Here is a 12,534-nt window from a genome sequence, read left to right as displayed (position 1 = left end):
TGATTCAGTTTAATTCTGTACATTTTTTAAAAATCTTAGCACATCTTTGTAAAATAATCAGCCATTTTAAACACAGTCCTGAAGAGTGATCCTCACTCCTTAAACTTCTGCCACCTATGGCTACACCAAGTCTGCTTCACACCACATCACATATATCAGTAATCCCTTTCCCTCTTTCAATATCCAAAACAAAATCTGGTTCTAATAATTATAAAATGATTAATGAGAACAGTCAATCCTGATTACCAAGCGGGTAATGAAGGCAAATTTATTTATAACAGGAGCAGCCAATCTGGGGTTGGCCAAAGGGAAAAAGAACATCTCTACTGATGATTAAATTAGAGGGTTTTTGAACAAATGCAGGCACACAGGTTTGTTCAATATAATCTTAAAATACAATTTTGTGTGGCCCACTTTTGTCTCACTGATAGAGCAGAATGGAAGACAGACAGTGTACAGGGGGATTTGAAGACCATGTTCAGTTCTTTGGTTGTAGTAGAGAGAAACACAAGGAGCCGGTGTGAACGCCAGCTTAGTCATTTCTTCGCAGAGCTCAGAGGCCTAAGACTAGACACACACACACACACACACACACACGTCGTATATACAACAAACAGCCAGCTTCATAAACCCCTGTTCTCCTGCAGCGCGTGGTCGACGGTGCGCTCAGGAGCATACTCATGCCAGACGAGGCAGGACGGGGAGTAAAAACACTTTAACTGGGACAGCGTGGAGGAGAGCAGCACGTTGAGCTGGTGGAGCAAGGACCACAACCTCAGGGAAATGTCCAGCCACACTGGGAGAGGTAAATACACAACGCAAGCTGGCCAGCGCTCCCCTCCAAAAAAAAACCCTTTGCTTCTACACTGATGCTGACAGCAGTTGAGCATCCGGCATAAAAGTATTTATATATAGACTGTTTAAAAATCAAAACTCTTAATGTCCACTACCCTCCTCTTTATTACCCCTCATGTAGTAGTACTTTTGTACTTAGTGTAGGAAAAAAATCATCCCCCAATCATTTTGTATCCATAAACAGCACAACAAAATGGTTTACAACACACACACACACACACACACACACACACACACACACACACACAAACACACACACACACACACACACACACACACACACACACACACACAAACACACACACAGACATTTACATGGAATTCTGATCAAAGCAACATACAGTACATGCACAGATTAACATACAATATGTACACACACATGCACAAATGTAGGCATGCACACACACACACACACACACACACATACACATACACAGTGTAGTTGTAAGCAGATGTGCATTTGTTGTTAATGTTATCCACTAGCTCATGGCACCCACAAGCAGAGGCTGTACATTGACTAATATTCCATAACATGTCCTTATATCAGGCTGAAACTGAAATTATAGTGTGTAATAAACCATTGATTGCATGTTTGCACTCTGCTGATACATGGTAGATAGGGGGCCTTTAAGTTAAGTTTTATCCTGTGGTGTACTAGCTTGTTCCCATGACTCCATGTGTGCTGCACCATTCTGCACCATACTTTATTTTAGCCTGGCATATTTGGACACTTTTAGGACCCCCCACCCCCACCCACTAGGATTTCAAAATAAAGTTCAGTGGGGTTTGAGCCACCCTTTGGCAGTGTAGCACTTTTCCAGACATGAAACACACGGCACACGACATCCAGCCAAATATTTAGCCACGACAAACACTGTTGGAGAGTGAAGGCCTGCGGAGAGCTGCCTCATCTGCTCATTGTGATTATTTGAAGGAGCAGGTTAGTTATTGTTATTTCCCAGGATATAGAGGACGTTAATTGGATGGCACTTAAAGCTGTCACATTCAAATTTAGAGCCATCCTCCACTGGTCAGAGCCACTTCAGCTGGGTCAATCATAGAGCAGCAGGAGGCTAATAATGGCTGAGATAGAAACTATCTATCTATCTATCTATCTATCTATCTATCTATCTATCTATCTATCTATCTATCTATCTATCTATCTATCTATCTATCTATCTATCTATCTATCTATCTATCTATCTATCTATCTATCTATCTATCTATCTATCTATCTATCTATCTATCTATCTATCTATCTATCTATCTATCTATCTATCTATCTATCTTCATGAGTTCACTCTTTGTTTTTTATTTGTGTGCGCGCGACGTTTGTGCAACCTGCGCGTGCACGTGCGCGCGCTCGCCGCCCCCCGGGCCTGCTCCGCTTTAATATCCTGCAGGTTGATGAAGCTTGGCGGGGAGATTTTTTTCCACACTCCGCTGGCAGCGTTAATAGCGGCTCCCCTCTCCTCTCCTCCCCTCCCTACCCTCCTCCCCTCCCTCCCTCGGCCTCGTCCGGCTGTTTGATGTGGAAATGAAAGCTGGGAAAAGGCTGAGAAAGAGAAGCAGCGTCTCAATGGGTTAAATTAAAAGCAATGGTGTTCTTGCAGAGTCACCACCGTGCAGTCTACAGATGAGAGAGAGAGAGAGAGAGAGAGAGAGAGAGAGAGAGAGAGAGACATATTTTGTACTAATGAATGAATATAATGACGTTGACAGTTTTTATTATTCACTTTTTTTCAGCATGTCATGACATGCATACATTAATATGAAAACCACATATAGCCGGCAATCAAATCATGTCTAAAATGTATAAGCAGTAAATAGCAGGACCCCAAAGAAACTTTTATCATGCAATTCCTATTTGTCACACTGTATATATAACTAAAGATCAACAATGTGCCAAAATGTTCTTGTTTGTTAATGAAGAAGTTTGATGTAATAATAATAAAATAATAATATAGATCATTATTTATTTAATACAAAAAGAATCAATACAAAAGTGATGCAGCAAGGGGTAATACAATTCACATATAAAGACAGATAATACAAAGTAACATATTTATGGAGTGATTCTATTGGTTTTTTGATAATTAAAATAAACCTTTCTTAGCTTAATGACGTGTTTCCCATAAAGCCCGCCATGACTTGTTCTTAAACCCTCAAAGCAAATTAGTGGCACATAAATGAGAGTTGTGAAAAAAGGCCTGCAGGTATTATTTCTAATAAATGAATAATCCAATCACAATCAATTTAAAAGTATGATAGTTGTATCTGAGTTTAAACCAAAAAAAGTGTATAGAATCAACAGTGAGAGAATAAAACAGACTTGTCAAACCTTCAACCAGATCCAATTTTTTTCTCAAGTCACTTCACTGTTTGTGATCCCTGCGGCTACGACATGTGACACTGAAGCGTTTCCTTTTCCCCCTTTCTTTTACGCTTTTTGCTTTTTTGCGACAGGCAATTTTTCATTTTCGCTTGCAACATTAACTGAGTTGATGACTTAAACGGGCATCTCCTACAGACAGAAACTCATGTGGATGTCCACATGTCGGGGAGTGTGTGTGTGTGTGTGTTTGAGCAGTGCAGGAGAATGTTTAATGTGTATGTGTATAAAAAGTGTATTTGGAGATCATTTTAATGATGGGGAAAGATTGCAGGCCCCAAAATTAGTTAAGTTTTTCTTCTTTATTTAGAAATTTGTCGAAATAAAAAGTCTGAGTGAAATGTGTGTGTGTGTGTGTGTGTGTGTGTGTGTGTGTGTGTGTGTGTGTGTGTGTGTGTGTGTGTGTGTGTGTGTGTGTGTGTGTGTGTGTGTGTGTGTGTGTGTGTATGTGTTCATGACTTTTATAACTGTGCTGCGGTGACGTTGGCAGCTCTCAGGTTCCATGACATTTATGAATGTTCATCCCCACTGCTCCCCCAGGCCATGGGGGTCTTAACCAACTAGGTGGAATGTTTGTTAACGGACGGCCGCTTCCGGAGGTGATCCGGCAACGCATCGTGGACATGGCCCACCAGGGGGTCCGGCCCTGTGACATCTCCCGCCAGCTGAGAGTCAGCCACGGCTGTGTCAGCAAGATACTAGGACGGTGAGCATCAGCATACCCACAAACACCTTACGCTCAACTTCCTGCTAAAGTTAATCAGCCTGTCCTTGTTCTTTGACCTCTGGAGGGAATGTATACTTAAAGGTGCTACAAGGAACTTTTAAATATTTCTGAAACAGTCAAATTTTTCGTCTGATGATCATAAATTACACGTCATAGCAAACAAGACCATTAGTGCAAAGAATGCTATGTTCATATAGTTTTTCTTGATGCCTCTGTCATTGGTTTGCTCAGCCAGGAACAACAGCTAGCGTAGTGAAAACACTACAGCCTTTGTCCAAAGGGGGTGCAAGAAATTAACACAAACTGAAAGTTCCTCGGAGCACCTTTAACCCCATGACACTTTGGCAATATGCCGTGGTGTGTATAATGTCTGAAAAAACATTACTTTCTTTTAACTTCAAAGTATAAGTCATTGGTACACCTTATTAACACTCTCACCTTTTTTCCTTCCAGTTACTACGAGACGGGCAGCATCAAGCCCGGCGTGATCGGTGGCTCCAAGCCCAAGGTGGCCACCCCGAAGGTGGTGGACAAGATCGCGGACTACAAGAGGCAGAATCCCACCATGTTCGCCTGGGAGATCAGGGACAGGCTGCTGGCGGAGGGAGTGTGCGACGGCGACACGGTGCCCAGCGTGAGCTCCATTAACAGGTGACAAAGTGAATTATGGGTGAAATCCAGTTAGTGGGTCTCAGCGGCATGCGCATACATCTGGCATCTCAGGGGTTCAGAGAGAGAGAGGATGCGGAATGGAGAAGTGAACTTTCCCTCATCTGAGTCTTTTTATCAATAGCTGTAAGAAAAATAGTTTTTTGAATATTTTTTTATTTTGCAGAATAATTCGAACAAAAGTGCAGCAGCCTTTCAATCTGCCCCTGGATGGAAAAGGCCTGAGTCCCGGACAAACCTTGAGTAAGTCTCACACTGACACAATGGACAATGGAGGCCGTATATAGGATCACCATCCATGTCATCATCATCATCATCAGGCGTTTTTCATGTGATGGTTGGTGACGGATTAAGGTTAAAGATTTAAGAACGTGCTCTGTCGGATTAAAGCCGTGACCTTGACATTGTATCATTTCCGCTCTGGGTCTCAAATCTGTCTGTCTTTGTTTTGTTTCTCTCTCTCAGTCCCCAGCTCGGCAGTCACACCTCCTGAGTCCCCGCACTCTGACTCTCTGGGCTCCACCTACTCCATCAGCGGCTTGTTGGGAATCCCCCAACCCAGCGTCGAGGGCAAGCGGAGCCACGATGACAGTAAGAATTAGATCACCTTTTTTGTAGTTTAGTTTTCTTAAAAGCATGTTGGCATCCTGCCTGAAATAACAGGCTCTAGAATAAAACAATTCTCAATATCTTAATTGCTATGTTTTTAATTAATTAAGGACCGGTTCTTTTCTGTCACACGGGAGAAGAGGCCAAGAGGCATCAAACAAATAGACGATGAAGTGTTTTAGTGAAATTCGCACACCTTCATTTTATACTACCCCTTTGCATTAAAATGAACCCTGCATTCTCTTTAGATGGAGTATTATTATAGGATTGAGAGCAATTTAACATTTCAGTCATTATAAAAATGGTCATTTGTCTCTCAGGTGACCAGGAGAGCTGTCGGCACAGTGTGGACTCTCAGGGCAGCGCAGGCGTCCCAAGGAAGCAGATGAGGCTGGATCACTTCTCTCAGCATCTGGACTGCGGCTTTGATCGCCACCACTATCCTCCGGACTCATTCGGCCCGGCTTCCAGCAGCAAGACGGAGCAGGTTAGAACCAAGCCTTATGTTCCATACGTACCAATATCTCTACTCATAATGGATAAATAAAGTGTTATATGCAAGTCCTTAGATGCAATTTTTTCTTTGTTGTCTTTTCGTAATTCCTTTTCTACATAATTTAAGGCCATAAATTAAAAAAAAATAATAATTCTGCCTTTTTTTCTTTGACTCATGTGCCACGTGCTCCCTTTATACATACATATAGTGTAGGTACACTACAGTAAGTCCACCAATAGCTAATCCACTTGTTCATCATCTCCAGACTTTGTACCCGCTGTCCCTCATCAACGGCAGCCTGGACGAGGCCAAGACCAGCCTCTCGACATCCAGCTCTGCCATTGGACGGAATCTGACGGCGCACCAGAGCTACGCCATGGTGACCGGTGAGACTCTTAATAATATAACCTGATGCCTGCTGACCTCAACAACAAAAAATACTCCTTCCGTCTTTTTTTCTTTTCTTTTTTACATTTCACTCGTTCACTTGTTTTAAGTTTCCACTCACGCTCACCATTATCATTTTCTCACCTTCACCCTCCTCCTCGCTGCTACCTCAGAGCCCGCGCACCACCTGCCGCTCTGTCTAAAACAGGAAATGTCCCCGGAAGTGACCAGCACAAGCCCCTCCCCAAACATGGCGGCGTCCAACCTGGCGTTCATGGAGCTGCAGGCGCTGCAGAAGCCCCTCGCTGTCAGCAGCAGCTGTGGCAGCAGCAGCAGCTCCAACCATTACCATAACGCCTTCAGCTCATTCTCCCATCATGCACCAGTGTACGGGCAGTTCAGCAGTCAGTCTATCATGGCAGGTAACACAATCATTCCATCTCCATCCATCTTCACACACATCTTCACACATGTTCGGGACGTGCAACTTTTTCGCAAGGGGCAATCAGTGTATGGCTGCGACTAAAGTTTACACTTATTTATAATGAATCTGCTGGGGTTTTTTGTGCATTTTATCGATGAATTGTTTGGTTTATTAACTGCAGAAAGGAGTGGCAATACTTCATTTAACTCTTAATAATTTAATAGCTTAAACATGTAAAAAAAAAATCCTTTTTCTTAGATTTTTTTTTATACGATTAGCCGTTTATCAAATTTGTTGCAATCAAAGTTCTGTTGGTCAACAGATAAATTAATAAATTCATTGTTCGAGTAATTTTCTCAAAAAACAAACCTTAAGCCTAAGCATCTTGTAACCTGTAACAGGTGTAAAATCATCAGTTTAAACTTCAATGCTGATGTTGAAGGTCTGCGTCTTGGTGTGTGTGTTCTTAGGGCGCGACATGGTGAGCTCCACTCTGCCAGGCTACCCACCTCACATCCCCTCTCCGGCCCAGTCCGGTTACTCCTCTTCAGCCATCACGGGCATGGTAGCAGGTAAGGGAGTGTTTTTATGTTTGTTTTATTATGAAATTCAAACAGAGATTTAGGTAGAAATTATAAAAAGCAAAAACCAAATGAGTCAGACAGGTAGAAAGAAAGAGGTGGGATGGGAGGTTGTGAGAGCAGAAGAAAGGGAGTAAAGGGAAAGAGAGGCAGGGGTGTGTGGAGGCTTGTAGATTAACAGGAAGACGGGCTGAGTCAATAAGTAGTCTTGCCAGGATGGTGTGCTGTGCTGTGCTGTGTGTGTGTGTGTGTGTGTGTGTGTGTGTGTGTGTGTGTGTGTGTGTGTGTGTGTGTGTGTGTGTGTGTGTGTGTGTGTGTGTGTGTGTGTGTGTGTGTGTGTGTGTGTGTGACTGCGGGTGCACGTGGGCCCAGGGGGTACAGGGAGCAGGCTGGGGGGTTCCGCCCTGCTGCCCACACCCCCCACCCAGACACCTCTGACCACACATCGCCATGGGAACCAGGGGGCCCAGGAGGGAGATGCAGGGTGGGCGGAGGGGGTGTGAAGTCTGGGGTATGAGCGAAAAGGAGGAGGTTTTTGTGTGTGTGTGTGTGTGTGTGACCGTGCATGCGCGCACGTGAACGTTTGTGTGGGACTACGTAAGGAAGCCTGATACGACTGTGTGTGTGTGTGTGTGTGTGTGTGTGTGTGTGTGTGTGTGTGTGTGTGTGTGTGTGTGTGTGTGTGTGTCATGTGCCTTTTTTTTTATTTGAAGTCTGCGCTCCGAAGCGCGAAATGAGAGGGTCTGATTTATTATTTTTCTGGTGGGCTCGCTGTGAGGAAGCGTTGCTACACAATTACTGAGTGAAAGGGGGGGTTAGGACAGGAGGAGGAGGTGGGGAGCTCAGGGATTCATTCCAGCCAACATAATTACCAATTAGATATTGGAATGTTAAAAAAAAGAGAGAGGGAGAGAAGAGAAGAGAAGAGAAGAGAATAGAAAGAAAGAGGAGTGCCAGAGAGGCTAAAGCAGGAAGTGGAGGACAGAGAGAAGGAGGAGGGCATTTGGGAGAGGGCAGAGGCCTGCACAACGCGATGGGGGCCGAGGGCGGAGAGAGGCTGGCTGGGTGCACGCACCACTAGGCCGGATTTCACCCTCAGCCCGTCCACCTGCAACACAGATTAATGGTTTACAGGCTGCACTAACTGTTGGTGAATTATGAGCTAAGGCTGAGCAGACGCTGGCACACACTCACACAAACACACCAACTCCATAGAGCTCTTGGTTGACCTCTTAGCTTTGCCTCGTAAGGAGGAATGTTTTCTTTGTTGTGTTGACGTGAGCGCGTGATGTTGACCTCTTTCTCTTTCTCTCTCTCTCTTCCTCACAGCAGGTGCAGACTACTCGGGACAGACCTACAGCCATTCGCCCTACACCTCCTACAGTGAAGCCTGGAGGTTCACCAACTCCAGCCTATTAGGTGAGTAAGGCACACGCTGACAGCACTGCACTTCTATGGTTTATTTACTGCACTCAGCACATCACCTGCTCCAAGTATATTTAGTTAAGACTATATGTCTACAATTATTAGTATCATGTGGAATAAAATAAACAAATTTGACTTTCGATTGCCTACATTTATATTCCCTTTACAGACTTTTCTAGATAATGTTCATGTACGTGATCTAATTTACAATTTTGTCTAAAGAAACAAACTAATCAGGCAAAATACAAACCCTGATAGATCAAATAGGAGCCTTCAGAAATAAAGTGTCATGTTCCTGCAGACAGACAGCAGACATATGTCTCGTAAGGCTGTGGTGATGAGTGCAAGACCACGGTATGTCTTTAGCAGAGAGTGAGGGTTAAAATGAAAAAATTGAAGTTTGTGAATTAGAAAAACAAAACGTTTTTTAAGTTTTTTTGTAGAGATGCTGTATTGCCCTGTCTCTGCCCTGGTATCGTAGACTATGAGTCATAAGACCGGGGTTAAGACTCAATCCACTCTCAGGACAAACAGTCTCGGAGAAGCTCGGAGAGTTTCAGCTCAACCATCTGCTGTAAAACCTGGGATAAGATGGATAAAGAAAAGTCTGATCCACCATGAACAACACCTTCCACTTCTAAAGTCCCCCCCTTACATCTGTGTCTCCCCCCGCAGGTACACCTTATTATTACAGCTCGGCCTCCCGCACCGCTCCCCCCTCTGCGGCTCCCTACGACCACCTCTAGTCCCTGTTGTGTGAGAAAAAGCCAGTGACGATGGACCTGACTAAACCCTGGGAAGGACTTTGCAATCAGCTGACATAACTGATAGTGGACCAAGGCATGAAAAGTCAAAACAACAGGATGTGAACTTGAGACTCTGCTGCTGATGAAACCAGCAACACATCTTTTTATTTTTTCTCTTTGGTCTACCCCTCCCCCCGCCTATTCTTATGTTATTTATTTGTCACTCCTGTTACCATTGCCCAGGGTAACTCAGACTCATGCACGTTTACAACATGGCAAACACCAAACATCTTCCCGGGGCCCTGTCTCCTCACTTCCATGGTGCATATTTTCAGTATTCAGAGCTCTTTAACGCAGTTTTGGCCAAAGACTTTGTTTCTCGCACATCAGCAACTTGACATCCCGGATCCAGTGAAAATGGATATGCAACAACTTTATACCGAACTATGCCTGCTTTTTTGTTTACATTGTCCAACAACACAAATTAATTCCTATTTTCTTCATGTGTGTTCCCTGCAAGTTCATTTTGTGGCTTGCGTTTCACTGTAAATTCAGATTTGTCAGAGCTTTCCTGTAAAGAGAGACACATCAAACCACAATTACAGCAAAATGACCACACATGCCCCTTAAAAACAAATGACTGTATTTGTCTAGCAATATGTACATATTGTAAATGATGAATTACTTATCGGGGAAGTGATGCCATTTTTTCGCAGAGAATGACTGATGACCGTGATCCGGCTATACTAAAAACCAACAAGGCTTGAAATCCGTTTTGTTTTGCGTTAATTAAAAAAAAGAAATGGTTTGTTGTCATGCCGATTGTTCTTATGTTTGGTAAGAACTGTGACTTTTTCTTATACTGTTATTAATATTATTGCAGATGTAAATAATGAATTTCTAAAGAATTATTTTAATTAAAGCATGACAAATTCACTGTTGTCTTTTTATTTATTGTGTTGTTTATAAAGGGTGATTCTGCTTTGATAAAGAATGAGCAGATAATAAACCAATGTTGTATTCTGTAAATAATGACTTGTATAGGCTGTAGAGCTCACAGTGATAATATATTACGTTTTAAAGGCAGCTGAAGTGGTTTAGTGAGCTGAAATTAGATTTAAAAAATTATATTTTATTATCATAAAGATTATCATTATTATTAGTATGCGGATGATGATAATCAGTATTATTTGCAGTGGGCTAATTGCCCAATAGTGCAACGCTTAATGTCAGCAGCATATCCTGAAATGTTGTATATTCTTTCGCAACTCTCAGCATTTCAAAAAGGACGAAAGCAGCGATCCTGAAAACACGCGCATCTGTTTAATTTCTTTTTTTATTTTCTGCATCATGTAGTTTTATTTCCAATTATTTCCTGCCTCTTTGCGGCCTCGTAATTGCGGCACGTTAACGACGCCACGGTTCGGCGGTGCTGCGGCCCACCTGGTGCCGCCTCCGCGTGGGACGATGAAGGAGGACAAGAGGGGAGGCCGCGCGCGCTCCACGGCAGAGACATGCTCACAATAGGTCCATGGCTCACACAGTCATCAGATACGAGTTTACACTTTAAATTAGTTTATAGTTTTATTATTTTATAGTCAGATAAATGACATGAAAACAACTATGAGAAATAACCTGCAGGGAGAAAAAAATAAACCCTAGACGTTAATTTTTCCACTGCCTAAACAACATTTTAAATACAAAATGCACCATGCTAAAGATAAAGGCTGTATACATTTTTGTATAGAAGTAGTGTACGCCTATAAGTACATTTATGGTTTCATTAGACTTTACTATGAATAGGCTATAGACGAATAATCTCATCAGAGTCCATTGTGGAGCTTGGACACAGTCTTCCTCATTTTATGTGATGTAGCCTATCAATTAATTAAAGTTATTTAAACATTTATTTGATGTAGCCTATGTGATAATGCATTTAGATTAAGTGTAGGTGATTGAAATTAATTTTTTGGGTTATTTTTTTACTTTTTTTAATCTATTCCCAAACAGGCTTAATGGGTGTTGGTGAATCTGTTTTTATTAACGTATTTACTTATTCGATGTCCATATTGAACCTGCAAAAAACACAAATGTTTTGCCTTTTGTTTTGTAGGCCTATGTTTTTAATATGAGGCAAGGCTACAGTAGAAAACAAAGGATTTCCATCAGTTGGGGAAACAAAGATGCACTTGAACTTTCATCCTCTTTAAGTGGAGGCTACTGTTTATTCTCATTAGACCACTTCAACCTGGGGGTCATTTTCTGTTCACAGACTTCTGCGTGGTTCGTGGCCTAATTCGCCAATAAAGAAAACCCCTTGAACCTAATTATGTAACTCCTCAATTGGACTGTATGGAGGCTTTTGTCTGACTTCTGAGACAATCGCTTAAAGGCCTCAATATCAGTTCATTCGCATCGCTCTGATGACGATCATCCCTGACGTCTTTCTGTTTACAGTATGCACTTCTCTTTTCTCTCGGCCTCTCCGAGCCTTCCCCTCTCCTCACATTTCGCCATTTTCCTGACTCACCTCTTTACACCCCATGTCTTTGTATCCGTCTCCTGCATCCACACTGCTGAACACACCGCGTACCGCCCTGTAAACTTTAAACAATGGCTGCACTTCATCCCATTGTTGTCCAAGTGGCCCTGGCCCACTCCAGAAAACCCCATCAACTACACTGGACACTCATTCTTTATTTCCAGTGCCCCCTGCTCAGGCATGCAGAAACTTTCGCATCCATGTATACTCTCATACATATAGGCGACAGGGGGAGCTTTCAAGTCCATGCATGCTTCACGCGGACCAGGCAGACCTTTTTTCACTGAACCTGAATTCAAATTTCCTCGAGCCAGCTGACAACCCAACCCACAACCAGCCAGAGAAACAACTGCTGCAAACGTTAAACATTAACAGGCTTGCATGCCAAAAGAGTAAAAAAAGAAAAACCGTAACTAAACATTATACTGCTACACACAAGCCACAGCGGAAATAACTCCTCTCTGTCTCTGTCTCTCTCTCTGGGCCTATTAGCGAAGAGGTTTCGGGCCACAGTGCTTCTGGTAATGAGCCCGGCAGCACAATACAGGCACCGGGCCGGAACAGCTGAGGGCAGACAAAGCTGGCAGGACGGGGCGACAGGGACTTACTACATTTAACACACAGCCATCCTAACGCTGTGTGTGTGTGTGTGTGTGTGTGTGTGTGTGTGTGTGTGTGTGT

General features: G+C 43.1%; 1 protein-coding gene across 1 annotated transcript; it reads left to right on the top strand.

Moving 5' to 3' along the window:
* Positions 1-783: 783 nt before the first annotated feature.
* On the top strand, positions 784-9,311 carry pax8 (paired box 8; the record flags this gene model as incomplete). Its single annotated transcript, XM_080047286.1, has 11 exons — positions 784-805; positions 3,788-3,953; positions 4,428-4,625; positions 4,810-4,886; positions 5,109-5,234; positions 5,573-5,739; positions 6,014-6,134; positions 6,309-6,557; positions 7,030-7,131; positions 8,470-8,559; positions 9,241-9,311. The coding sequence occupies 11 exons, from the start codon at positions 784-786 to the stop codon at positions 9,309-9,311; spliced, it is 1,389 nt and encodes a 462-aa protein (XP_079903412.1).
* Between the last annotated feature and the right edge of the window lie 3,223 nt (positions 9,312-12,534).

The sequence above is a fragment of the Ammodytes marinus genome, assembly GCF_949987685.1.
Source record: "Ammodytes marinus genome assembly, chromosome: 18".
In the NCBI taxonomy this organism is placed as follows: domain Eukaryota; kingdom Metazoa; phylum Chordata; class Actinopteri; order Uranoscopiformes; family Ammodytidae; genus Ammodytes; species Ammodytes marinus.
The sequence above is the reverse complement of the archived record's forward strand: the minus strand, read 5'-3'. Positions and strand labels throughout refer to the sequence as shown.